At 44.9% G+C, this 27,706-nt stretch overlaps 1 protein-coding gene and 1 non-coding gene across 4 annotated transcripts in view; both read right to left on the reverse strand.

The window, feature by feature from the left end:
• Nucleotides 1–27,706, reverse strand: part of ADAMTSL3 (ADAMTS like 3) — a 331,627-nt gene that overhangs the window by 264,211 nt on the left and 39,710 nt on the right. For all 3 annotated transcript variants that reach the window (XM_087856588.1, XM_045813117.2, XM_045813118.2), the window contains exon 3: nt 21,459–21,578. In XM_087856588.1, coding sequence (XP_087712714.1) covers nt 21,459–21,578 — 120 coding nt within the window. The remainder of the gene's footprint in view (nt 1–21,458; nt 21,579–27,706) is intronic.
• LOC148107539 (U6 spliceosomal RNA) lies at nt 10,093–10,195 on the reverse strand. Its single transcript, XR_015722179.1, has one exon. It is a non-coding gene; the product is annotated as a U6 spliceosomal RNA (small nuclear RNA).

Genomic DNA, 27,706 nt, shown 5'->3' on the forward strand with positions numbered 1-27,706 from the left:
TAGTTTTAGTGTCCTTGAAATGAATGAGGATAACTATGGGGGGGAGCTCAGACTACAGCATAATCAGAGCAGAAAACCAGTACTGGGAGTACAGGCTTCCCATCTTCTGGAGGTTTCCTAACAGGAGTTGGATGACCTCATATCAGAGATGCAACATCAAGCATGACACCTCGTACCCCCCCACACACACACTAGCAGAAGTGCTAGAAAAATGATGTTTCCACCATTTTCAGCCATCGTTCCCAAGGCGAGATGGGAATTACCTGGGGTCAGGCTGAGCCTGATGCTCTGTGGAGTCTGAAAAGGAGACTCACTTCTCCTTAGCTCCAACAAGGACTTGTGCCTGCATGGTTTAGAAGAGAAATATTCTGATTCCTTTATGCCTGGTGCTCATATCTATAAACCACAAGACTATTTGCTGAGCATCTCCCCCTCCCCCAAAAGGGCCCCACTTGTACCCGAGCTGGCAGGTGTAAGTCAGCAGAGGCAACTCATCCCAAAAGGGGCTGCAGTGCTGAATAGTTAGAGCTACTGGTTCATGCAATTCCAACATGAACACCTCCAGGGACAAGAAACTAGGACTCCATCCCTGGCTTTCCTAGCTCTGTCTGGTTATGCCCACACCAGCTTAGTGACAGCTTGAGGATGGGAAAAAAAATTTTTTTTAGAGATTAACAAAATATCATTGTTTGAAATTATTATTCTCATCAGTGTCATTAACTATAGAATAATTTCTACAAATCCAGATTAGCATAATAATGACTCAATAAAAATCCGTACAATGGCCGTATTCACTCAGATCCTCTAAACCCAAAAGGGAATTTTTTTTTTTGCACACAAACTGCAAAATATATGTCAAAACCTTTTTCCCCTTTAAAGAACCCACACAGATGCATCATAAATTGTTGCCATAAAAATTACTATCTGGACTTAATGTCGTTATGAGTTCATACTTTGTATTTTATAGTTAAACTGTTTCAAGCTGTAGACCATTATTATAAAACAAAAAAATTAACAATTTCTTTTTCAGAGACTCATTATTCCCCTTATGCGAGGAGGCTCACCACACTTTCCTCCAGTTTGAATACCAGCCTTTAATTAAATGTCCGCCTGCAATGTCTATTCCTCATATACCATTCCAGATGTCTATCCAGCAAGAAGGAGTCCCTGGGCTGTCTTGTGGTTGATGTCCGAGTCACTTTCCTGCTTTTGCTGGGCACTAAGCCAAATAAATGATCTAAAGCGTTCAAAACAGATGCCAAAATTAATAAATTTTTACTCGTATGAAATTCAGGACCGTGCACCCTGTCTTATGAAGTATGAGTACTGTCAACAAACTAGAGGGGATTTTTAAATAAAGTCATCCCCCCTGTAAATTTAATCAACACCACTTTCTCCCAACAGCAAGACAGCTTCCATCAGACAAAGCCCAGCAAGTGAGGCACCATCGTTTCAAAGATTTGCACGAAAATGCAGCATATTGCAGAGCGAATTATTTTCCAAGCCTCTAGACCCACAAACCTTCTCTGGTGAGTTAAAATGACATTAAATCCCCCCCACGTAATGTGTGCAGCCCACAAAAATGCCGAAAGACATTGAACTTAGCACCCGTCCCAGAGCTGTAATCACGCTGAGAAGGTGTGACTCAGTCTCTCCCCACCACCATCCGTGCCTGATTTGTAGACAACCATGCCTACACCCCTCACCCTCCGTGATCCCCTCTGCCATAGCGTCATATTAGAATTCACTTTGTTCACTCATTGTCCCTGCTGGACTGTGGGCCAGTTGGAAACAGAACTGTCTTGTTACTCATTCCCCACCCCCCAACTCGGAGAGCTGGCGTATAGTAGGTGCTCACCTTGCTTGACTAAATGAAAGATTCAGGTCATTTTTGTGTAGGAGGGTGTAAGGAGACATTTCCCACTTCACTCTTGTGATTACACCCAGACGGTCAATTTAATGAAACGCAGAAAATGGAATGATGTGGCAGGTTGTAATAAATGCCAGCCCAGGAATTCTTTACCAGTGTGCTTCCCGATACAATGCAGTATTGTGCTCTTTCCAAGGGCCATAATTTATCCAGCCCCTTTTGACAGATTCTAATGAACCAAATGTCATTGACGACAATATCCATTACCTGTGCTCACTGCAGCCTGACAGGAATCGTATCCAGTGACACCGTCTCCACAGGTAAAGAAACATACTCCCCCCCCACACACACACACACAAAGCAAGATAAACTGGCATGTGTGATGTCCCGATGAAAATTCAACCCTATATGAGACGTAGAAGGACAATCTAGCACAAACAAGGAAAATTCAATAAATTCCGTTAACGTCAGTGGAATACAAATGGTGGTTTTATGGAACGAAATCCACTGGTTAAAACAGAGCTGAACGTTGTCTATACAACTTCTAATATAGTCTGAGAGTATGTCTTGTGATCCAAATTCATCGATAAATGCAGAAGCAATACCCCTGTTATATATTAGTGCCCATTATTATTCAAACCATGATAGAATTTTCTGGGAAAATCCATCTTTAAGGAATCCCATCGATCCCAACCTGTTCCTTTAAATCCCAGTTATACTCATGTATGTTTTGATCTGACAAAGGAAGCATCTGTTAGATAAAATACAGTGATGAATCATTTATCTGCCACCATTAGGGAAATAAGTTATTTTTCAAGTAATAAAGGGGGCTCCTCCCAAACACCATTTTTAGTTTAACTCTTTTTAAATGGAAAGCATCAGCCTTCAGACAGGGGACCTAGACAATAACGTAACACCTTCTTTGGTGTTTGGGATCATTTCTGGGAACACCCATTATTGTAAAAGCAATGGGTGAGTTTGTTGTGTTTTTCAGCATTCCCACCCACCAGGCTTCTGAGCTCCTGTGGCTGGTTTTGCTTTGCTGTGAAATCGTGCTGTGGTTTCTTTGACCCCTGTCTCCAAGCCGGCTTCTGACTGCCCTTTCTCCCTTCCTTCTTCCTTGCCACAGGGAGTGACCTGGGTACCACCCCATAGCGGATCCTCCGGTCTCAGTCTGTCTTGGTTCACCATTCCAGGCTTTGGAACTCATTTCAGATTCAACCCTGCTGGCTTTATTCCTGGAGCCCCCGCCTATAAAAATCCCTTGTTTTGGCATGTCGCAGGTGGCCAAGGCTACTGGTCTTGCCCACTAGCACCTCCTCTGGGCAATCAGTACTCATAAGCGACCCAGCACCTTCTATAAAGTTCGACGTCATTCTTGTTTTTTTCAAAGATTTTATTTATTCATTTGAGAGAGAGAGAGGGAAAGGGAAAGGGAGAAGCAGACTCCCCACTGAGCAAGGAGCCCAATTCAGGACACTTGATCCTAGGAGCCCAGCAGCTGAGCCTTTGCTCAGTCGTATGACTGAGCCATCCAGGCACTCCTCCATATCATTTGTAAACATTAGATTTTTAATTATGGTTTTTAGACATTACCCATGTCTTAAATAAAGAAGTTAGGACTTTCAGGTCAGGTACCACTCCACTCGATGACAATTCTGTCCCTCGGAGACTAAAGCAAAAACCACAGTCTTGGGTGGTCTTTATCAAATAGAGATCTCTGCACAGAGATATTTATTCCCAGTGAATTTTTAATGCTGAGTTTCCATTTCAGAAATAATCCAAAAAATTCATCTAGGCATACTGTAGTTCATCTGAGGGTGGGGACACCTTATAGCGAAGTCATGTCCCTGTTCCCTTCTGGACTGTGCTGCTGGTTGTGTCCGAGTTCATTGATCACCTGAAGCAACTGGGTTTTACTTTCAATGCAATATTTCTCCAAGTAGGGTTCGGGTCTCAGGTTTGAGTGTTACTGCAAGGGACCATTTCTAGAGGGTTCTCTGCTCAGGTCAAACACACCTAACCTCAGTTCTTTAGACCTTTCTTAAGCACAAAATATTTCATTAAATGATTTTATATCAGCAACTTTAAGGAGTAAAGCAAGTTATGATTTCAAATCAACTCTTGACCAAACAGTTTTGCATTATTGAGAGATGGATATTCACATTGACCTTACAATATCATTTCACCCAAATATCAGAAGGAGGGAATGGACGTGTGTGGGTTTGTGTAGTACACTGTAACTGAACCCCCAAGCACTTGCATCGCCCAAGGATGAATCCTGTGGACTTAGCTGCTCTGAAAAAGGGAAGAAAGAGTTTCCCCCAAGAAAACAGAGTTTCTCTATAAAAGAAAAACGGAAAGGTAAGCTCTTTCATCTCTCGCTGAAGTTCTTTAAAGAAAAACAAGAAGGGGAATCACCACCAGACATAGGAAAAGGTGGGCGCTATTAAAATAAGTGTTTAGGGCACCTGGGTGGCTCAGTCAGTTAAGCAGCTGACTCTTGGTTTCAGCTCAGTTCGTGATCTTGATCATGAGATCAAGATCCGCATGGGCTCCAGGCTCAGCACGGAGTCTGCTTGTGGATTCTCTCTCTCCCTCTGCCCCTCCCCACCATGCTTGCTCATGCTCTCTCTCTCAAATAAATAAATAAATCTAAAATAAAATAAATAAAATAAAATAAAATAAAATGGAATGGAATGAAATGAAATAAGTGTTTAGTCCTGGATGTCCACTCCACCATCCTTTCTATTTATTAAAATTTCCCCCAACCTTCGTGGGGGTTGGTCACTTCTCCTGAGCGTTCCTTACTCACTACTGAGAGTATTTATCATGTTTATCATGTTTCCATGGTCAATGTATTATATCCACGCTTGTAGAAAACCTGAGAAATACATTTAAAAGAAAATGAAAAGCATTCATAATTCCACAGTCCAAAGACAACCACTGTTAACATTTTGAGGTGTTTCTTGATGTTTACTTTCTGTCCACATACGAGTAAAATCAGAGACTTCTATGATTTTATGACCCAATCTTTTAACTTATGGATATAATATTAACATACCCCATGTTATTTCAAATGTGTAAATATAAAAAAAATTGTGATATTCCATCTTAGAAATCCCATAATTTACTCAACCATTTCTTTATAGTTTAAGATTCGGACTGTTTCTGGTTTTCATATATTATAAATAATGATGAGATTAATGTATATTTTGCATAAGACATTTTGTTTTACTTAGACTATTCCCTTTAGAAAGTCACAAGAAAGGCATTTTGCTGGATCAAAAAGTAAAGATATTTTTGAGGCTCTTAATACATGTTGCAAAACTGCTTATCAAAAACTCTTTACTTAAAATTATTCAGGACCATGATGTGCACCTAATCTCTCCCACCACAAGCACCACCACTGGGTTTTCATTCTTTCTTTTCTTTAAAGTAAAGCTAGGGGTAAAAATGCTATTTGGTCATTGTTTGAATTTTACATTTTATCTAGGATAAGTTGGATTTCTCCATAGAATTGCTAACCACTTGCTTTCCTAATGAAGGAATAAATTATTTTCCTTTAAAAGATTCATCTACTCTCTTTAATTTTTCTTGCCTATCTGAAAAGTCTTTATTTTAGAGAGTGAGCATTTTAACACAAGTTCTAGTATGTGTGGCTTTTCTTTAATTTTTCATTTGAATGTTTTTCGACAAATATCCGTTTTACGCCTTCTAAGTAGTCTAACCCATCGATACACTTCATTTTCCATTCTTTGTAAGTTTCTTATTGTAATTTTGAGAAATTTGAGAAACGTTGACTTTTATGACCTTTTTATATTTTTATGGTTTAATTTTTATTTAACTCTTCAATCCATCTGGAATTTATTTTGGCATATGGTAAAGGTTTAAATTAACTTTCTCTAAATAGTTAACCAATTGTTCCAGTACCACTTGTTGAATCTATTAAGTGCCTACATTTACTGAAAGTATTTGAGGCAATCTGTTCACTTCTCAACAGAGATTGTAGTTACACTATAACTTTGGAGATAGTCTAATTTTTTTTATTTCCTACAGACTATGTAATTATATTTTTCATTTCTATCTTTGATCAATAATTTCTATAGGAGAGTATTTTAGGATTTCTAAATGTTTACAGTTTTTAGCGTGAAACATCCTCCCTAATGCTTAATTTGTATCACTTAGAGAACGTGGCCTGTATTAATCTCTGTATCTAAATTTTTTCTATTTCTGCATTTCCTAAATTCTGAAACACCATTTCTCTTTTTTTTTTTTCAATTTTTGAAACCAGAATGTGATGCATCTTACAGTCAACATCCTCAGTGATCATTTGGGATTTTTTTTTGCACAAGCTTTCGGTAAATTGAAGATGTCTTACCACATTTAATTTCCTCTCCCCTTCTGTCTCTCTCCTCCCTGTTTTGGGTACGTAGGTTGGCCCTCTGATATCTATACAACATAGCTACAATCTCCTTCTCATCAAATTTATCTCCCTGTCCTTTCCCTGTGTGATCGGACCTCTGATATTTGTTTTCTCTAATTCGATCTCCTGCTGAATCCAGAATGCTTGACCCCTCCCGCATCTTGATTTCATTTGAAACGAGGCCGTTCCTTTGTCAGCCTTTGCTCACCTCAGGCCACCCTGCCCCCTGAGCGTCTAAGCTAGTTTCACAGGGGCGCTGTCTTCTAAAAAAACAAGTAGGGTCCTGGGTTTCTTAGGTTTCTTGTTGTAAATCTATTCTGCAGGAAGGCTAACACCTAAGAGTGTTTTGAGAATGGAGGCCCCTTCTCTCAGACCGTAGAAGCTTTTGCAGGGTCTCTCACATCCCTTGCTCATACTTCTTTAGGAGGCTAATCTATCTGGAATTGGATAATAACTGAGCAGTTGAACTGGGGGTTGAGGTCGGGGATCTCTCAGACACCCTTGGGGAAAGGGACCTTATTCATCGAAATCCTTTATGAAGGGAGTCCGCATCGTCAGTGTGTACATGTGGACAACGTGACAGTTGGGTCCAACCCCACTAAATGCTCATGAACGAGAAGGCCCACCAGGTGTGTACTGCTGATCCGATGAACTCTGGTTGTTTGAAACGAGATTTCCTATGGTGTGTGGCAAGAGTTGGCCCAATAGGTGTAGAGCACAACCACAGATCACACATGGCAGACCAAGCTGAACGTCAAGGCAACCGCCCACGGCTACGCCAAACTGTTCCAATCCCAGGTCTGGTCCACTTTGCTGAATTAAAGAGTGTATACGCTGCATCTAAATAAATTAAAACACTAAAAAATAAAAGTATAAAAATTGCTAACTGAACTGTACAGAAAAAAAGATTTCCCATACTCATCTGAACCTAGGAAAAAACAAAGGTTTTCTGCATTTAGTTTTTAGGCTCTTACTCTAATATTATACAGTACCATTTGGCAAGTTTCATGGCGATTTTTTTAACTTAAAAAAATACAAGTGGAATATTTTAAGGCTGAAAACTGAGAAAAAAATACGCTTTCAAAACGTTTTAGCTAAAGGTTTACACTAAGTTCACGGCATTATAAATCCATGTCTTAAAATGGGCTGAATTTGGGACATGTACTTTATAAGAGCATTATCCTGTAATGGGACAGGGAATTAAGCTGCTTCAAGTTAGAACACAAAATAGACTCAACTTGTAAAATATGCTAATGGTAACATAGTTTCACTGCCAATAGCAGGGCATATTTTCTGTCATTAAAATATTTTAGTGCTTAACGTAGCTATTCAGAATGTAATGTTCACTGACGCATTTTAACCTTTGTCAATGCTGACAATCCAAAATACCTTTTGTCACCAACCTCTAAATCAATACTTCTCAAACGTTCTGGCATCAGGATGTGTGAAACATCATGCGATGCTTTTACAAGGCCCGATGGAATACTAATCAATAAAACTTTAATTTACTATACTTATAATTTGGGACTAAGTTGAAAACAAGTTTCTATCATATTTCAGCGTGACAAAGAGGTCAGGGCCCATTTAAGAAATGTCTATAGAAGAAGCATCTAATTGTAAAATGTTCTTCTGCTATTTTTTTTCTCTTGAGAATTTGAGATTTTTTAAATTGCATTATTTAATTTTAGGTATGCAAGCTAGTGTAGTAAAAAGTGAACATGTTTTCCCTTGAGAGTGACCTGGGTTTGGTGAGGTCATTCCCTCTTCCAGAGCTCAGCTTCTTACTAATAATGGAATGACACCACCTCACAGGAACGTTGGGGTTTGTTTTCTCGTTGTTTGTTCTGTAATCTTTAATTTTTTTTTACTTTTTATTACGGAAATTTTCAAATGTAAATACAGACAGAATGGTATAACGAACCCCCAGTGTCACTCACTCAGCCCCACCATCAACAACCCAAGGCCAATCGTGACCCACCCACTACCCACTATGCTCCCCCATTATTTCGTAGCAAATGCAAAACTTCATGTCATTCCATCAGTAACTATTTTCATGTGCAACTGTAAAAGATACCCTTTTTAACGCAATCCCATTACTGCTTTCCCAGCTTAAAAATTAGCAACTGACAATAAAATATAAATTTTCTAATTTTCTTATGTCATCAATGGTATTATAATTCAGGTTAATTAGTTAGCTTAAATGAAGATCCAAATAAAATCCACATATTGCAAATGTTTGATATGTCTTTCAAATCTCATTTAATTGTTTTGGTTCCCCAGCTAGTCCTTTCTTTCTTTCTTTTTTTTTTTCCTTTACAATTTATTTGTTGAAGAAACTGGCTTGTTTGTCCTATAAAGTTTCCCACTGTCTGGATCTTGGTGGTTGCAGAACCATGACTTAATTTAACACATTTCTCTGAACCCTATATTCCTTGTAAATAGGTGGTAGGATCTGGAGCCTTGATTTGGGAGGGGGCTAGGGAGGGCACACGGAGGGCAAGAGTACTTCATAGATGGTACTGTGTTCTCCATCAAGAGACACGTAATGTTTAGCTGTCTCTCTTTTTGGGATATTATTAGCAGTTGCTGATGTTCTATGCCTAGAACCGTCAGTTCACTGGGGTTGCAAAATGATGATATTCTCATTCTATCAGCCTTTCCTTATTAGCTGGAGTATTTCTGCAAACACAAATTTTCCTCATTTACCATTTGGTCACATGAGGTACAATTCATACAGAGAAGGCAGGATAAATATTTGGAGTTTTTTCCCTTATTTTTTTCAATATCATGAGTTCATTCCTTAGCACTCACCAACATTGATGAATACATTTTAGTACCATTATTAATTTAGGGATTTAAACATAGTTGATATATTTAAATCCTTTGTAGTTTTTATTCTTTGCAATGCCCAGATTGTCCCCTTTTTATGCTCCTCAGAGTCTCTGCAAGTTGTCCCCTGAGCCCTTGTGATGAGGTTCTAGTAATCCTGATAACCAGAGTTAATTATATGATGTTCCAGTGTAATTGTGCCTATTTCTACTCCTGCGCCATTTTCCCATGAGTCCTAGTTCCTTCTAAGAGGTAAATGATATTTAGAGACCATAATCTGGGCACTAGGGGTGCCGTTGCTGGTAAATTGGTCCTTTGGTCACTGTTTTGGGGGACTTTTCAGTGGGTGGAGCTAGAAAATACGTACTATTTTACTTTTGTTTAAAATAAAATACCTCAGGGGTTCTTACAGATACTTTCAGTTCAACTTTAGGAGTATCAGGTTTTTCATTTCTCTTTTACATCTCTCGTTTCTCCCACACTAAGAATCTGGGTTCTCAAGAATACCAGAAATTAAAAAAAAAAAAAAAAAGATCACCTTTGTACTGTTCACCTGCTTTACCCCACACTGCCCACAGAGCAGTCTCAGGCAGCATGAGGAGTGCTGCCCCCTACAGTAAGATTACTGTAGGACATGTTATGATTTTATTTTCAGTTCTTTTTGTCCTTGGATATACCCACATAGTCAAACTAATACATGGTAAAGTCCTTTGGAATGATTCTTCTCTCTGTGTGGTTAATGGTAGTAAATGAAAACACAGATTTTTTTAGTTTTGTTACTTTATTTTCGATGTTTGGAGATTATACTTTTTAAATCTAATTTCATCCTATGATTTTGTAAAATATTTGCAGGGTTCCAGAGTCAAATGTATAAGACAGATGTATAGGAAGAAATTTGGTTTCCATCCTTCCCTGCTATTCCTTATTCTCTCCCTTCCTATGTATTAGCTCTTTGGTTTTGGGTTTTTTTTTTTTTCAACTCTTCACAAATTTCATCTCAGATAGTACAGGGGCCATGCTAATACTCTCTGTATTGTGAATTTTAGTATATGTGCTCCGGAAGCGAACACAGAGGATTGTTTTGAGAAGTAACCGTAATTATAATGCACATGCCACATGCCCATACATGGAGGTTACTTAATAAAGGACAGCTATAATCATCGTGTTATCGGAAAAAGAAAAAGCCCCTTCTTCTCTAGTTTTCAAGACTGGAGTTGCAGGAGATGCCTTGGAGACAATCCTATTTCACATTCTCACACCCCACACCCAGCGCCATGCCTGGCACACAACACAGAGTCAGTCGATATTTGCTGAGGAAACAGCTGAGTCAGAGGCTGAATGCATAACTAGACCTGCAGCTACCAGCACAGATGTTAAACACCACGGCCTCAGCTCGAGGCATCTTGTCTTCTGAGGGAACGGTGTGTTCACGATTAGGTTTTTAAATGGAGTATAGCTGTACTTCATGCCCATATATAACATACATTTAATAGCTGCTCTATTCGATAGGTATATACTTTGTGTAACGTAAACCTAATATGAAGGAAAGGTTTTGAGTCAAAAATTCTTGACTTTTCCTAATCAGAAAGGGAAGTTTGCTCAACCACTTTGAACTCCGCAGAATTAAAAACCTCTCAGCATTAAACCACCAGAGGGAAGGGCTCAAGAGAAGGCATCAGCAAGTGGGCTAGGAGTACTGTCCTTGGTGGTCTGCCATGTGGAAAGAATGGGGAATTAGAAGCAAGGCAGCCGGAAACAATCTGACTCTCCATCCCAAGTTCTGGACTAACAGTGTTTAGAAGAAAGAAATTCTTTCCTCGGTTTCAAGTAGAGAGTAAAAAACAGAAATGAACACACATACACACAAGAAAAGAAATCAGGATAGACTCATTGTTGTGACCAAGAATACTTAACATTTTTGAAGAATTTATTTTATTCCTTAAGGAAAACTCAGAAACGAAGGTATCATTAGAATTTCGTCAAGTCTTGCCACTCCCAGAAAGAGACCTACTATCCACTCTGTGTCCATGGGAGACAGAAAGTCACACAGGCCTGCTCCATAATCGCTCTCACTCCAGCAGAAGAGATAAGACATCCATGTAAATAATTACAAACCCGGATGAAGCCTTGGGGCCAAGAGCAAGGATGAGCTACTCTTCCCCAAAGAGCAGGAAGTAACCGCCTTAGGCTGATGACCTCCCTGAGAGCCACCTGGAGGTGGATGGAGGAGAAGCTACCAAAGCGGGGCATTGCAGGCATCACAGACGTTCAGTGGAGAGCTCAGCATGCCAAGGGGCTGGCACGGGCAAAGGCTGGGAAGGGCAGGAAGTCCAGTTTGATCAGCATGCTGGGCACATGAAAAGAAACGGGGGATAAGAGAAGCCAGGTAGACAGGCCAAGCTAGGTGGGGATATGAATGCTGTTCAGGGGTTGAGCTATCTCAGAGGAGGGAACAAACAGGACCCACTTAAGGTTTCTGACAAGGGGTGTAACTTTCAACAAGCCGGTGTTCACTGTGCATCTACTATGTGTCAGGCTGTGAGTCAGCTCTGAGAGTATGACGATGGAAAGACACAGTCCCTGCCCCTAAGGGGCTCAGAGCCTGCAGGGAGAGTCAGGGGAGGAAATAACCACTGTGCTGGGAGCAGAGGACAGAGAATCAGTGGGAGAACTTCCGAGGGGGTGGGGGAAGACTGATGGAGAGGGTACTTAATCAGCTCAACCCAGCTCCAGGAAGGGAGGTGTATGTTAGGTTACGTTTATTAATTTCTACATAACTCATATCTATTCATGTAAGCAGCTACATTTTATTAACTTTCAAAAGTGGAAACCTGTCCAAAACAATTGTGCATGTGCAGAATGATGAAGAAATTGAAACAGTTTCTGGGAAGAGGCAATATTAAAAGGCCATCAGTCACTGTCCGTGACCATCACTGCTGACCCCGGGGACGTGAGGCTCAGCAGAAAGTGCTCCAAACCTCAGATCCTGGACCGTGTTTCCCTGGAACAGCTCATGATGCAGCAGCCCCACAGGCTTTGCTGTTTGGAGAAATAAGTCACCAGGACTAGCACTAGAAATTCAAATTGACCAAGAGCCCTCTCGGACCACACTCACCTTCTCTCCTCACCCCCTCCCCCACCACCCAGGAAGGTCATGGTCTGCTCAGGAGGGAGGAGGTGATATAAGAAAATAATTCTCCAGAAGCTAAAGGAAGGAAGCCAGCGAACAAGCAGGCGGAGTCTCACCTGGGTGAGAAGTGAAGGTAAGGATGACATCAGGGGTCTTCCCTGACGAAGTAATCATTGAGCTGGAAGATAAACAGGGCTCAGCAGAAATGACAGGGGAGGGGCAGGGGGTGTAAGAAGCAGAGGGCGATGTTCCAAGATCCGGGACAGTTTGTGCAGGAAGAGCCATGTGAAAGGACACGTGAACGTGTCATTAATAAAACCAGACTTGGAAATCCATTGGAAGGCAGTGCTCAGAGGACATCCAAGTGGGGCACCCTCAACAGCTACATACATGCCCCCCACTTGCCCTCAGAATGTCCTACCAAGCATGGTAGCCAGCAGCACCCCACCTCAGAGCTACCGATCGATCCCCTTTAGTTTCCGCAGCCCAAGAGTGGACAGTAAAGTCCAGGCTGGAATGTTGGATGACCAACCGTCCCAGTTTGCCTGGACCATCTCAGCCCTGAGAAAACCAGGACGGTTGGCCACCCTACAAATCTTACATAAGACTCATATTAACAGGATTATAAAAGATAACTCAACATAGAAAATAACACAACAGACCGTTTCAAGATATGTCTCCACCTGGCCCCAGGCATCCACACAGCAGCACCATTTTCCCACCATCCGAACCCTCGAGGATGCCTCGGCTCCCCCAAGTCCAGATCCAAGAAAATAGGGTCTGGAGAGATAAACCTCCACGTGGGAGCAGACAAAAGTATCCACAGAATGACCCGAGCCGCCCAGAGCCTTCGTCCGTCAGGAGCCTCTTTGCAAGCCATGCCTGCGCTTTTGTGATGTTGGCCCAACAAAAGGAAACGTTTCCAAACTCCAAATAAGCCAATCAAAACATAATGCTTGAAATCCCTCATGATCGGGAATAAATTCCATTATTGCCTCTACACCCAGCCCTTCCAATTCCAGCTTGGAGAGGATCAGCGATGTCTCTTCCTGCCTGCCATGGCTCGCTCTCCCGGGGCCAGCAAATCAACTCACCTTTGTTTTGTGACTCTCTCAACCTGTTAGTTCTCCTTGACAAAAGAAAGGCACGACGTGGCTCCGTCCAGCGTCCACCCGCCATGACTCCCCACCCTCGTGGCAAGGCTGCAAGTCCCGCTCCCTGTCCTGAGCCGTGCTCTTCCCCAAGATGGCAGACGCTCACGAGACCACTCCCTTTGGTACACCACAGCGGAACACACGTTCCGAAGAGGCGCAGAGAGACCGAGAGGGGAGCGCACTTGCCCTCGTCTAAGGAGTGAGGATGACACGGCAGGGCTGCTTGACGTGACCTCGTGTCAACGTGCTTGAAGACGGAGCATCTCTGAGCAGGGACTGGCCTGAGCTCAGACAGAAGGGGTGTCTGAGCACAGGCAGCAAGGGCTTCGTGGGGATGGGACTGAGCTCTCGGCGCTCGTGACTTGTAGGGGAAGCCGCATCTGGGACTGCTGACCTTCACCACTCCGTACGCACCATTCAACTCACCTGGTGCAAGTGATTTTAAAAAATCACACAGAACCCCCCAAAAAGGAGTGCAGGAAGACAGCATTAGGAAAGCGTCTGCATAGTTCAATAGCTGGATACTGAGTCTGCAATAACAGACCCTATTCTTTTATGCTTGAGAAATGGCTGATTTGCAAAAAGCTCAATGATAATGAAATTCAGAGTTGGCGTGTGCCAAGGCCAGTTGGAACAGCACGTCCTGCTGCATGTACTACGGTCATGTATTTGCTCTGTGCCGAAACTGAGAACAGACTCCACGTTATTCCAATTAACGTATTCTTGTCTTCTCCTAACAGACCATGAGCTTGCTTTCTCATTAGATCGCTAAATCTGTGGAATATTTAAGGACCATAACTACATTCGACCAAGATTACTCACTAACAAAGGAATGAGCTATTCAAGCTCAAATGGCGTGCTGCTTAAAAACATTATACACACAGGCCAGAAACAACACGGAAACTCTCCGAGAATATGCGAGCACTCGTCTCCATCGGGGGGAAGGAGCTGACAACACCCTATACATTCAAGGGCTATGTCCATCTTCCTCCACCAGAAGTCTCAGGAGTTGGTATACACTTCCCAAGTTAAAAACTATTACATAAATAACTTGGAAATGTCAAGTGATATTTCTGAGGCCTGCCAACAGTTCAACCACAACGAAGCTCCTTGCCAAGATATTCATGAAAAGTTCAGAAGAAGTTACTTTGAGAAAGATATACTCACAGCAAACAGATTTCTTCTCCTTAGGAAAAAAAATGCATAAATCAATAGTGACAATAAGGAAAAGGAAAATTAGGTTTGTCATAATGGTAGAAGAAAACAGACTTTTAAGAGAACTTTAGAAATGAGACTATACAAAGACTTCATTATTAATATATTATTGTTGCTACTAGTATTAAAAATTCATTCAAACATTTCTCTCATACTTTTCCTTCCCGCAGATTAGATGTAAAAATGTCTTAACTGAGCTTAAGGGCAAAGAACAGCCACTTGGCTTTGCTACCGCCTGGCTGTGTGATCTTGGGTAAGACCCTGTTCCTCTCTGGGGCCCAGATTCCTCACCTGAAAAAGCAGAATCCCTAAACGTCCTTCCAACTCTGACTTGCTACAATTCCAGACGCCTGTCAGGGCCACAGACCCAGCCCTCCGCCTCCCTGGCAATGGAAATAGGAGAGAAAAAACAAATTGGAGAGGCATTTTGAAAGGAGAAATCACACAAATAGGCAGTCAGTGGCATCCAGGGAAGGAAAGAGAAGAGTCAACTGTGACTCCATCCAGAGCGTCATAATGTCTTAGGATTTTACAAAGACAGGATTTTATAAACACAGAATGAGTCACGTGAGAGTCTGGATTTGACTTCGGGGAAAGTAACTGAAATTCTTGAAAAGGACGCCTGTCTAAGGTGAGGCTGGGGTAGGGGGAGGTAGGGACTAAAAGTCAGAGTTTAAAAGCTAAAGTGAGTAGGAGAAAGTAGCAGGAGACAAGAAGAATCTGAAAATCAGGTGGGCACTGAAAGCAATGGTAGATCAGAGTGTAGGTAACAGAATTTTTAACTTGAAAAAAAAAGCTTGAATCCACTTAAATGTGGGCAGTAAGAGACAAAACATATGCCAGATAAGGTAGGGGCTCCTTCCCTGGAGTCCACAGGAGAGAGAAGGTGACGGGGAGAAGGGATGATGGGCACAAGCAGGTGTACAAGGACCGCTGCAACATGAGATAAAAGTGTTCTCTGTCTTCAAGCTTGCATCGGAACTGACCCTTGGTTAATTTTAGGAAAGTCAGAACCCACCACCAACTGAACACACAGGCTTGTCCCGCATGCCTGGAGTCCAAGTGATTAAAGTTTGGTTCTGCCTTTCAGCGTCTTGCAGTCTAAAGCTGGCAAGGTGGACATTACACCAACAGGTACACACACAAAGACAAACGCACAGACCTTAGGAAAATGAGCATGGGCATTAATTTCTAAGTAAGCTTAACCTCCTTTTATCCCACTATGGCTGCCCATAAGAGGAAGTGTATTCCAGCAAATCCACGAGGTCTGGGAAGACGCACCCTCCACATTTCCCTGCACCTAAGAAACATTAAAAAATGAAACACAAAAATAAAAGACTCTTTGTGCAAAACAAAGAGTTTTGTTAATTTTTTTTTTAAGATTTTATTTATTTGAGAGAGAGAGCATGAGCTGAGGGGGGAGGGAGAGGGAAAAGCAGGCTCCCCGCTGAGCAGGAAGACCGACATGGGACTAGATCCCAGGACCCTGAGATCATGACCCGAGCTGAAGGCAGACGCTTAACCAACTGAGCCACCCAGGCGTCCCAAGTTTTACTAACTTGAAAAGAAAAGAAAAGAAAAGAAAAGAAAAGAAAAGAAAAGAAAAGAGAAAAGAAATGACTTCCAACCAAGAAAAATTAAGTCTAGAACAGACTTTTACATCAGTGTCCATAATAAACTTCTGAGGCCCCAAGTTTAAAGCTTCAGTGAACTAGAGGTGAGGATGGAAAGACTCACCACCCTTTTCCCCAAAAAGAGACACAGGCCAAGAGTGACTGCCCGCCCCCATCAGCTACAGAGCAAGAGCAAACTGCAGAATCCAAGACTCTGCTTCCTAGAACTGCCAACATTCAGCTCTTTGCATGTGAACAGGTCCTCTGTGGGATCAACTCCAAAACCACCATGAGGAATAACAAAAGAATTTACCCCAGAGGCTGGCTGGCTATCAAGCCTTTGGACCACAAGCCCTTCGCTCGGTGTCCCAAACTAACACGTGTTCACTGTCTTGCACGACTGAAGCAACCAAATGTCAGGACGCTGCCACTGCGAGGACACGTTCACTAAATGGGAAGTAAGTGCCATTTTAACTTGAGCCGCCATGCTCCACCCAGACTTTGAAAAAAAGTCATTCCTAGTGTGATAATAATTATGCTTGTAAATGCCATCAGCATAGATGATTCTTTTTTTAAGATTTTATTTATTTATTTGGCAGAGAGAGAGAGAGGGAACACAAGCAGGGGGAGTGGGAGAGGAAGAAGCAGGCTCTCCGCTGAGCAGGGAGCCCGATGCGGGGTTCGATCCCAGGACCCTGGAACCCTGACCTGAGCCAAAGGCAGATGCTTAACGAATGAGCCACCCAGGCGCCCCAGCATAGATAATTCCTAACTCCTGAAGGAGTTAAGTTAAGAATGAGCTAAGGAAGCAACTCAGGAATACGAAATCCTTCCCCTGGGTCTACGAAGGTCTCCAAGACTCCGCTGACACCAGCCATGGAAGCAGGATTTTTAGGAACAGAGATAATTTTCTGGGGGATTCTCTTGAGAGAAGGAGCTAGCTGCCTGAGGTCAGAGTGCCATAGTCTTCGCTGTTTCAAGCAACTGTCTGGATGTCCTTGAGTTGGTCACTTGCACATGCAGAGTCTCCATTTTCTTGACTCATAAAATCAGGCATCTGAGCCAAGGTCTGCACCAGCTGTAAACGTCTATGATTCTCTAAGTAACAGTCTACCGCAAGGCTGGCAAGACCACCTCGATAATCAGAATGATCCAATTAACACTCTGCAATGTAGGCTATTCTATCTGTAGTTTAAAAAAAAAAAAAAAACAGAAACCAGACTGCTTCAGAGTGGAAGGCATTCAGATCATGAAACCCAGTCACTTTGTTTTTCAAAACAAATGGAGAATCTGAGGTCCAAAGATGTTGAAAACCTTTGTTAAATTACAAGCTAATTAGTAGCAGAAGCAAGACGAAGGCTGCCTGACGGGTCCTGTTTGCACTGAGCCATGCTGTCACCCCGCCAGCTTCAGCCCTGCTCTCTGCACCAGCAGCTGCCTCGGCCCCTGCACCATTTATGTGACTCATTAAACAGCCTACATCACAGCTGTGCTTTATTGGCCTTGGGGTTATTAGTTTTCCAGACACGTAATCTAGGTGACATTGGAAGAGTGACCTGAAAGGTCTTCGTGAAAGCAGGCCAGGATAAAATACTCTAGAAAGTCCTACGAGATCTGTTGAAGACAGCAAATCTCTCTCCTCCACCTGTTGGCTTCCCAGGTTTATTGAATGAGGATTTGCAGGTAGAAGAATCGATGGCCAGCCAGTCCTGATCCTATCCCTTCAGGAACCAGACTGCAACCTGGACAGCACACGCTCCCTGTCTCTCTGGCTTCAGGCGGCTGCACAAATGCGCAAACGCCTCAGGTAGGTACCTGCGCCCTGAGACAGCACAGCCACTGCCCCGGGCGGCCACTCACACACACCTGGCCCCGCTGGACGTGACAGGGCAACACTGGACAGCTGTCCCCACCACTCTCCGGATGTGGACTCTGCAGCCCTAGGGACAGCCCTGAAAACCCTCTAGGGACAGGCTGGGAATCTCCATGTGGGGAACAATGCCACACCCAGCATGCTGCCATGTGTCCAATATGAGAAGATTTGTTCCCAAGCATACAACCTGCAGACACTGAACCCTAAATTGTTGGATCTGCCAACTTGTCAAATCTCTCAGACATAATGCTGACACAGGCCAGACACATATGGGTACGTGCGGTGTGACTCCATTTAGGCAAAGTCAAAAATAAAAAGCAAAACTAGAATGGTGACAGAAGTCAGAAGGGGTGATACTTCCTCCGGGGGGGGGGGGGGCACAAGGAACTTCCCAGGAGCAGGACATGCTCAGTTTCTCGATCTGGGTTTCTGTAATTGGGTGAATACAAAGGTATAAAGGTATTTATAAGTTCATCAAGTTCTACACTTCAGATACGTGTGTACTTAACCATATGCATGTTAAAGCTCCATCAAAACTAATTTAAAGTATTGTGTGAGGTCCCTGATGTCAGTGGAGAATATGCTTCTATCCTTCAGCATAAGGATATCTGAGATTCTCTGAATGGGGTCTCTGCAAATCATAGGAGTCATAATTATAGCAAGATCACCTGCTTACATGCACCAGGCCCTATGCAGAGAGACCTACCCGAATGACCTCCTTCAATCCCTAGAGCATTTCCAGGGGGTGGATACCATCCAGGTCTCCACCTCACACAGGAAGCATGACGTGGCTTCATGAAGTGAGGTGAAGGAGCATGCCCAGAGTCACAGAGGAAGTCAAGTGTCAGAGCAGGGATTCAAAACCAGCTCAGTCTGACTCCAGAGCCTGTGTTGTTGTTCTTGTTGTTTTTCTTTTTTAAGGTTTTATTTATTTGACACAGAGAGAGAGAGAGAGAGAGAGAGCACAAGCATGGAATGGGAGAGAGAGAAGCAGGCTCCCCAGGAGCAGGGAGCCTGACGTGGGGCTCGATCCCAGGACCCTGGGATCATGATCTGAGCTCAAGGCAGACACTTAACTGACTGAGCCACTGGGTGCCCCCAGAGCCTGCGTTCTTAACTGGTCTTCACATTCCATTGTGTGCTGCAGGACCAGGGGATTTTTCAAGCTGGGTAACATTGGGCTCATACACTTCTCCCTCTGCCTGAAAGGCTCCTGCCAGTATGATGCCGTCTGCACGCTCAGCATTAAGAGCAAAGAGGACCGAGTCCCGGGGTGATGGATTCTCTCTAGCGGAGCACATCCTAGAGGTCATTCAGGAGATACACCTAGTTTGGTACCAAGGCCTGCGTATTTTTTTTTTTTTTTTTTTTTGCCTTTGCCTTTGCCAGCAGAAAGCAGGTGTTATTACTGACTTGTTATTGTCTGACCTGATTCCTTCCCCTTGAGCGAAACACACAGGGGGGTGACACAGAATGTTTTCATGTGCTGTTCGCTGGGGCTTTTCGGAACACTGTGTCTTAGGACAAAATTTCCACAGCGTGCCACACACTTTTAAGATCTGCTTTAGGCCTTTTGAAAAGGCTGAGGGGGCTTATTTTCCTCTTTTCCTAGCTTGTATATTGTTATTATATTAAATATAAATACAGTGTATCCGTAGAACCTGGAGGAGGCATTAAGCAGTCTTTAATTACACGGTACCTGGCTCATGATTTTCCAGAAACCCTCTTTTATCCTCTGCTGCCTTCTCAATTAGCTCCCTGAAGTTCTCACATGAAAACCTGTTGGATCATTGATTTCTCGATTAAAAGCAGCCATAAATTACAGGCCCTGTAAAAATCCACCAGGGAGAAGGACAGAAAGCAATTTAATGATAGCTTAGACCCCATTAGCAGCCAAGCCCCAACGCCCATCCGAAGGGTTAACTAGGCTCCGTTAAGTGAACGTGGGATGATGCCCTGCCCGCCCCTGCTCCCCACAGCAACGACTCACGCATGCCCTCTTCAAGATACTTGGAAAACTGATTGCATGTTGAAATTTTTTGTTAAACAATCGGTCTCCTCTCACCACTGCCCCTGAGCACCTGGGTAGTTCCCTGCCCACAGCTGGGACCCGGTGTTCACAGCCTGCCCCTCACCCCAACCCCAGGTGCAGAGCCAAATGTCTCAAGCCAGGCCACTCAGCAGCAGCCTGGAGGATGGAAATGAATGGGGCCGCCCCCCAAGCTGGGAGGCACGGTGCCAGGGACAGACTGCCATTCCTGCCCCGCTGGACACCTGACTCACCCTCCTTCACCAGCCTGGGAACTCTCCTGCCTCATCTCCAGCGCTCTGTCTGCCCGGCCTGCTCCCCATTGTCACACCCCACATCTGCCCACGCTGCCACAGTGACTGTCCCTGAGCTGCCGCATCTGAGAAGCACCGTCTACCCCCTAACTAGCGTGCTGCCATCAGGCCCGAACTTGCTGTGTGGCCTTGACCACACAGAAGAGGACACCTCGGTCACTGGCCCATCCTGCCCTGCCCCATCGTGTGCCCTGAGAAGACGTTCTCACCAAATTCCGCATCTGCACCTGACCCATGGGTGCCAAGCTCTGCCAGGTCCACCCAAGCCCTCCATCGCCATCAGCCCCACCCAACTACCCCACGATCTCAGGCCCCACCAGCTAGAAACCTCCACATTCAGCAGAGTGGACGTGCTCTGCTTCAAACAAGTCACGAGTGATTTCAGAGACACGTACGACGCTCCACGCTGTTAAGGGATCAACGTGAGCTGGGGGCGGAGAGGAATCATGCCGCAGGCCCACTTCCACCGCTCGGCCGAGCAAAGCCTTGTTCTCATCGAGCCGAAATGAAGGAACAGAAACACACGCACGCACGCACACACACACGTGCGCACACGCATGCACAGAGGCTCACCTACCCTGTTCCCTTCTGCAAAATGGGCAAAAAAATCAACGTTGGTGCTGGTGAAAGACAGGAAGCAAAAGCCAGGAGGGCAAAGAGAGGGAGGCCTCATCAGAAAACAATAGTCTTGGGTAATTTCAGATAATAAATACATTTGGTGATCACTAAAATGAATGAATCCATCATAGATTTCCGATAAAAATAAGAAAAAGTGACTCAAGCTAACGTCCCAACCAGAGCAAGAACCACCATTGTGTAGGAAACCATATGTGCAAGTGTGGGCAGCCCAGAGGTCTTGGGATCCTTCCAGAGAGTCAATGGCTTATTGAACTAATAGTGCCAAGGGGAAAAAACATGATTATTTTGAAGTTATTTTTGAGAAATCATTTCCTGCCCATTGGCAAATGGCAAAGCCAAATGGAGGCTCTTTCAAGAGGTTCTTACCTGGTCATCATAGCGGTACGTGAGGAACTGCTCCCCCGTTGTGTCTTCGAGAAAACTTCCCTGAGGGGAGAGTGCAAACTCAGGAAGGAAGTAGGCTCCAGGGGACTTCTCTGCTGTGGCCTGAAAGGCAAGGTCACCTGGTTACAAATAAGGCCCCGTAAGGACCCGCTGACGGACAGTCCCTGGAGCAGGGTGATTCCCAGGGCACCCACCTGCTAACAGGTATCCCAAGAAGGAAAATGACCTCACTTAGTAAAGGCCAAGGTGAGACACACAGGTGTCTGTGTGAGGCACTGTTAGGCTAGGACACCCCACTGGGCCACCTCCAGCTGACACACAGTATTGATTCCCTGACACCTGCCCCCCTCCCCACTGCCCACAACCTTCCAGCGATCCAACTACAGTGCAGTTAACTTAAGCACTGTTGTTGCAAATCCATTGTTTCTAGGACTTTCTTTCTTTTCCTTCCTTCCTTCCTTCCTGTTTTTGTTTGGTTGAAGGAGTGAGAAAGAACTTTTTTCCGCACGACAAAAGAAACTCACATTCACTGCAGAAACCTTTGAAGATACTGATGAACACAAAAGAAAATATAAATCACCCCATAATCCCTCCAACCTGTAATAACCACTTTTAATTGCTTTGGCATAGTTCCTTTGAGACTTTTTTTCCCCTCATAATGCTTTGGAAGTTTATACGAAAATCCAAGATGAAATAAACATGGCTTTTGCAGGAAGACTCCATTTGGTTCAAGGAAAGCCCATACGCTAGCATCGGAATCATTAGACATAAGCCCCTGTTGTCAGGGTTGAGGGGAATCAGGAAGAAGGACACCATCTCTTGGAGACTACGGGTGCGTCCAATGGCCCGGTGGACTAGTTGCCATCACTTGCCATCAACTCCAGCCTGGAGGAGCCAAACCAAGAAAAGGTGGAAGATGCAGAGTGCTTACCAGGATCCCTGCCTTGACTGGCTGACAAGGAGGAAAGCGATAAAGGATATGGACCCTGTCCCCCACTGCATGCAGCCCCACCTAGTCCAGGAACACAGATCAACGACTCTGCCTCCCACAGGGTACCTCACTCCCCCCGCTTGGGGAGGAGTAAGAATCCAAGAAAGAGGCCACAGGTGCTATTCTGAGGAAAATACTCTCTGCAAACAGAAAGAGTGAGGAATAAAAGTACCCCTCAAATACCTCTGCTCCCCCTATGGTCACATTCTCAAACTACAACAAGAACTTTGGTTAAAGCAAAACATTCAAGTGAAGGCTGCACTTTAAAAAGAGCGATCAGCAGGTGATAGCTCTGGGAAGGCAGAGAGGACAGGTAACTCTCTGTTTTGGTTGGCACTAGACCGTTCTGAAAACTTCAGAAGTCTCATGAAATTTCACTCACACAAGGGTTTCAGTGCCCAGTGAGCGACAGGAATCTTCCCAGAACCATGCAGCCTCCGATCTCCCTTGCCTTCCTTCAAAGTGGCTTGCTTGAGTCCAGATTACTCTGATCTGAAGTGAGGAAAACAGGACAATCACGCACAAGAGTTCAGTGTGGTGAGCAGCGAGCCTCCCTTGTCACAGGCCTGTCACCTCACCGTGTTCTGGGCAGGTTTTCTCTAGTACACAGCCTTCTGTGGGGGCAGCTTTGCTCCAGAAGCTGGGGGAGGGGTTCACCTGTGGCCTGCCGCAGTGCCAAGGGGTCAAGAGTCTGGCAGGGAAGTCTGTCCAGGCCCCGTCAATGGTGCAGAATGCATCTATCACACCTGGCCCACCACTGCTCTGATAGCTGCTGGAGGTCACTGCCATAAGTGGCCTGAGAAGGAAAAGGAAGAGGAGCTAATACCACAGACCCCACAGAGACAACTGACTCTCACATGTTTTAGTGCTGTTTTATGGATCTTAACAAGAAACCCCAGAAAAAGCAAAAAATCTCTCCAGTACTCATGTTTTCACTCCTCAGTCGTTATTCTACTAGGGGGAAAAAAAATCACAGACTCTCTGGCTTGACTGTAGCTATAGCTGATTACCTTCTGCTTTCTGACCTGCTGTATCCAATGTTTAAATTTCATCAGGATTAAAAAAAAAAGTGAGATGGGAATGAAAATGTCCATGTGAAAATAGGAGGTGAACTTAACGATAAGATTTCTTACGTCTGTGTATGTTTCCTAGGCAGTTTGACTGTGTGTCAAAGTCCAGTTATTCTCACCAAAGACAAATGCATCCAGGGAAACCTCAGGGGAAATCCTACATGACTGCAAGACGACTACAGGTTGCATCTTAAGACAGTTCCTATAAACTGATTACCAACACACCTAGCAAATAGTCCATAACATTTAATTGCTGTTGTTGTGATTTGCCTCTGTTGCTTTTAGAATTCATAGAATCATAATTTTAAATACCTAAGGAGACTTGCCACAGACCACAGAGCAGAAGCCAGGCCTGGAGCCCACGAGCAGCTATGTGTGAAGACACAGATCCAGTTACCAAAGAGTGGGGGCTGGGGAGCAGCCTAGAGTCATTCCCAGAAGACAGCTCCCTGAATACAGTGCTTTATATTTAGCTGACCACATGTTCCACATGTATTTACTGAGCACCTACTATATGCCTGGAATCCTTCTAAGAGCTATGGGTACCCTAAGGAACAAGAAAGATAAGGTCCTCATTTTTATGGAGGTTTCATTCTAATGGGAGGAGACACATAATAAGTAAACAAATTCCTAAACAAGAGAATTAAAGTTCTAAGTGCTATAAAGGAAATAAATAGGGTGATATGGGGTAAGCTGAGTCTGCAGAAAGGGAGTCAGTGAGGCTGATCCAGGTGGACAAGGAAGAGAGCAGAGAGAGAGGGAGAGAAGGAAGAATGGAAGAGGCAGGATATGCGGAGCACTGTGGGCCCAGGCAAGGGGGTAGAGAACCACCAGATGTGGCTCAAACCTTGACTGTTTCATGGAGGATGGGTTAGAAGGGGGCAAGAATGGAACCACAAAGACCAGCTGGAAGGCTGCTGCACCAATCCAGGCGAGAAGGGATGATTCCTTGGATGAAGATGATGGCAGTGGAGAAGGGGAGAGCTGAATGGATGAGAAGTAGAACCTGCAAGACTTGCTGATGGGTGAGAAGAAGGGAGGAATCAAGGACAATTTCTGGGATTTAGGCTTGAGCAACAGGCTATAAAGGAATGCCACGGATGGGCAGCCCTGATAGGAGGAGAGGGGCAGAGAGGCGATCGTTCTGTTTGAGTCAAGTGAAGTTTGAGATGCCTAGGAGACATCCATGTGGAGAGCTTGAGTTGGCCGTCTAATACTGAAGTCCGGAGCTCAGAAGGGCAGTCTAAGGCTGAAGACAGATTTGGAAATCATTGTTGACATCTTCATACATACATACACTCACGTATCCACAGTCATCCTACCCGAAAGGACCTTCCCTAGAGAATCTGGCAGACAAGAGGGCTTTGTCTGAGGCCCTTGATAATTCTAATGTCTGAAGGTAAGCAGAGAAGGAGCAAGCCAAAGAGTTTAAAACTGGTAAACATTTAGAGAGGAATAAAAAAAAAGAGAAATACTGGGTCATGGAGGATTCAGCATCAAAGAGAGTGGCCAACTGCCTTGAATGTCCCCGAGAGACTGAATAAGATGAGGCTGGAGAAGGATCCACTGGGTGTGGCAATAAGGAAGTCATTGTTGACCTTGACAAGAGTAGGTAAGTGGAGTGGCAGGGACCACAGTAATGGGTCTGGGAACTGGATGGAGAAGAGGAGGAAGAGACCAGGAAGGGACACTTAGAACAAGGCAATGGCGAGAGGGAATGTGGAAGTATAGGCAGAATTTTTAAAGATTGGAGAAACAAGAGCATGTGTGCTTGGTTATGGGAATCATCTAGTGGTAAGAGAGACCATGGAGGAGACAAGAGAGATAACTGCAGGAGTCGAGCCCTTGAGAAAACAGAGGAATGGGGTCCAAACTGTATGTGGAGAGTCTGGCTTTCATATAGACAAGTGTCCTTGGTCCATGTAAGTCTACACCACGCCACACCCACCAGCAGACCCCTGAATGTGACCCTCCATCTTCCCTGCGCCTACTCCTTGGACACCCTTCTACTAAGTCCCAAGATGATCCACCTGTGTCTATCACCCCACTTCCCAATTAAGCTTTCTTATCTCCCAGATGGCTCTCTCTCCTGGGCCCCTCTGCAGCTGCCCTACAGCTGGAAGAGTGCGCTGCCCGCATTTTCTTCCAAACAGCTGCCTTCTGCGGCAAGGCGGGACTGTCCTAAGCCTGCTGTGCGTGAAATTCGAAGGCTCCTTTTGTCACACCACGACACTTCTCTGTGATCAAAGGATTCATGACTCTGTTTCCACACTATTAAAAACATCTACAAACATTTAATTAGCTCCAATGAGCTTTCTTTGCTCTGCTTAAATTCAGATTGGGTAAAATGAGGTATGTTTGCCCTACGTTTTATTCCTATCCCAGGATTCTGTCTCTCCTCCCAGACCCACTGAGGTGTCGCATTTTGGGGGAAGTACCCTAAGGCTGAGAACAGCCTCTCTATCACGTCTGCCCATCCCCCAAAGCAGGGGTATGGGCAGTAAGGAGGGAAGACCGGCGGGTTGCTCTACCTGAGCTAAGCAGGACAGGGTGCTGCCTCCGCAGCCCCACCTGTGGGGTTCAAGGTCGCTAGCCACTGGTTGCAGCAGATTCTCTCCAAACCCACATCCCACTCCTTGCTACCAATAAAAATATGCAGACTTTATACTTACCTCTTTTAATCAAAATCCTTACTCCTGAGTAAATTCCTGATCATGCAAGAGTTGATTCTAACGATCCCCTGCAATCGGAGTCCTTTCCCTCCATAGCAGCGAGGGTGCACCAAGGTCACAGTGCACCTCCATGGCTGTCTGAAATTTGAAAAGGTGTGCTGTGGCATCCCACAATTAGGAAAGCCCAGCACTTGAAAAGCCCCTCTCAGTCACCTAATCCAGCCTGTCTACCTCAGAAATCCTGCCAGCTGCCCTGCAGCCTCTACTTGAATACCTTTAGTGATGGGGAGCTCCCTCCCTCCCAAGGCAACCCAGATCTGTCAGAACCTAGCAAGCTCATAGACACCCGAACTGGCTAGAAGTGGCCCACTGCTCCCCAGTTGAGGTCTGAGGTGCCCCAGCCACCAGCACCACTCTCCTAGCATCCTCTCCCACAGCCGCCCTGCCCCTCCCCCACAAACACACATATTCTGAGTTGAATTCCAGAGTCTGAGCCCTGTAAGCATCTGAGTCCCAGAATTACAGAATGCAAGGAACCTCAGAGACGCCTGAATCCCAACCCGACTCCTGGAGCAGGCATTTCTCCTGCAGCATCTCCGACTGTCCAGCAAAGGAGTCATGAGAGGCCCTCTGGAGAGAAAGCCGAGGAAGAAGGAAATCAAGCCTACTCAGCACCCACCGTGCAATGGGATTTGTGAAAACGGTCTCATTTCGTCTCATTTTGAGGTGGGTGCCATTCGTCTCATTTCACATGTGAAGAAACCAAGACACAAGAGGGCAGGTGCTTTGACCAGGGGCACAAGAGCTCTCAGAGGCTGAGTGCAAGGTCACCTCTGTTCCATTTCCCTGCCTCCCTCAGCGGGAAATAGTCTGAGAAGAACTGGGCCTTCCTTTGGGAGAACTGGCTGGGTTCACCAGTGGCTTCCGAAAGCAAGTGCCATGCAGATAACTGGCCTCCGAGAACATGTGCGGACATCCTCACCCAGATGGGAGCGGACTTCCTACGTGTCAGGGAAGTGGCATGTGCGATTCCTGGCAGGATGAGGTGACCCAAGAGGTCAGGCCCTGGAGTAGCAAGAGTGGAAGGGAAGGAGGGGGGAGGGAAGCCAGGCCAGGAAGCGTGCAATCTTCCCAGGGCCCAGATCCAGGGCCCAGAGAGACACTGCCAAAATGCATCATCCCCCCAGCCACTGTCCGCAGCTGCCGAGTCACCAGGGGTGCGGTCAGGAGGAATCCAAAGGGCCCCTCCAGGGACCAAGAATCTGAGACCTGGGGATACAGCTGCGTCTCCAGCTCCCGTTCCAGCTGAAGACTTTGACTTTGGCCAGAGGAAGTAACCGCACGATGCCAATTCAAGGACAAGATTTCAGTGTCCCAGACCTCGCTCTGTACCGCGTAAGGATGGAGAAGACCTATCAGGACTGAGCCAGAAGTCTGGCTGATATAATGGAAGGAGAGAGAAACAGGGGTGAAGAGGTGTCCGACAGTAGCGAATGG

The sequence above is a fragment of the Ursus americanus genome, chromosome 28 (assembly GCF_024610735.1).
Source record: "Ursus americanus isolate L20-20 chromosome 28, mUrsAme1.1.p, whole genome shotgun sequence".
NCBI classification, from domain to species: domain Eukaryota; kingdom Metazoa; phylum Chordata; class Mammalia; order Carnivora; family Ursidae; genus Ursus; species Ursus americanus.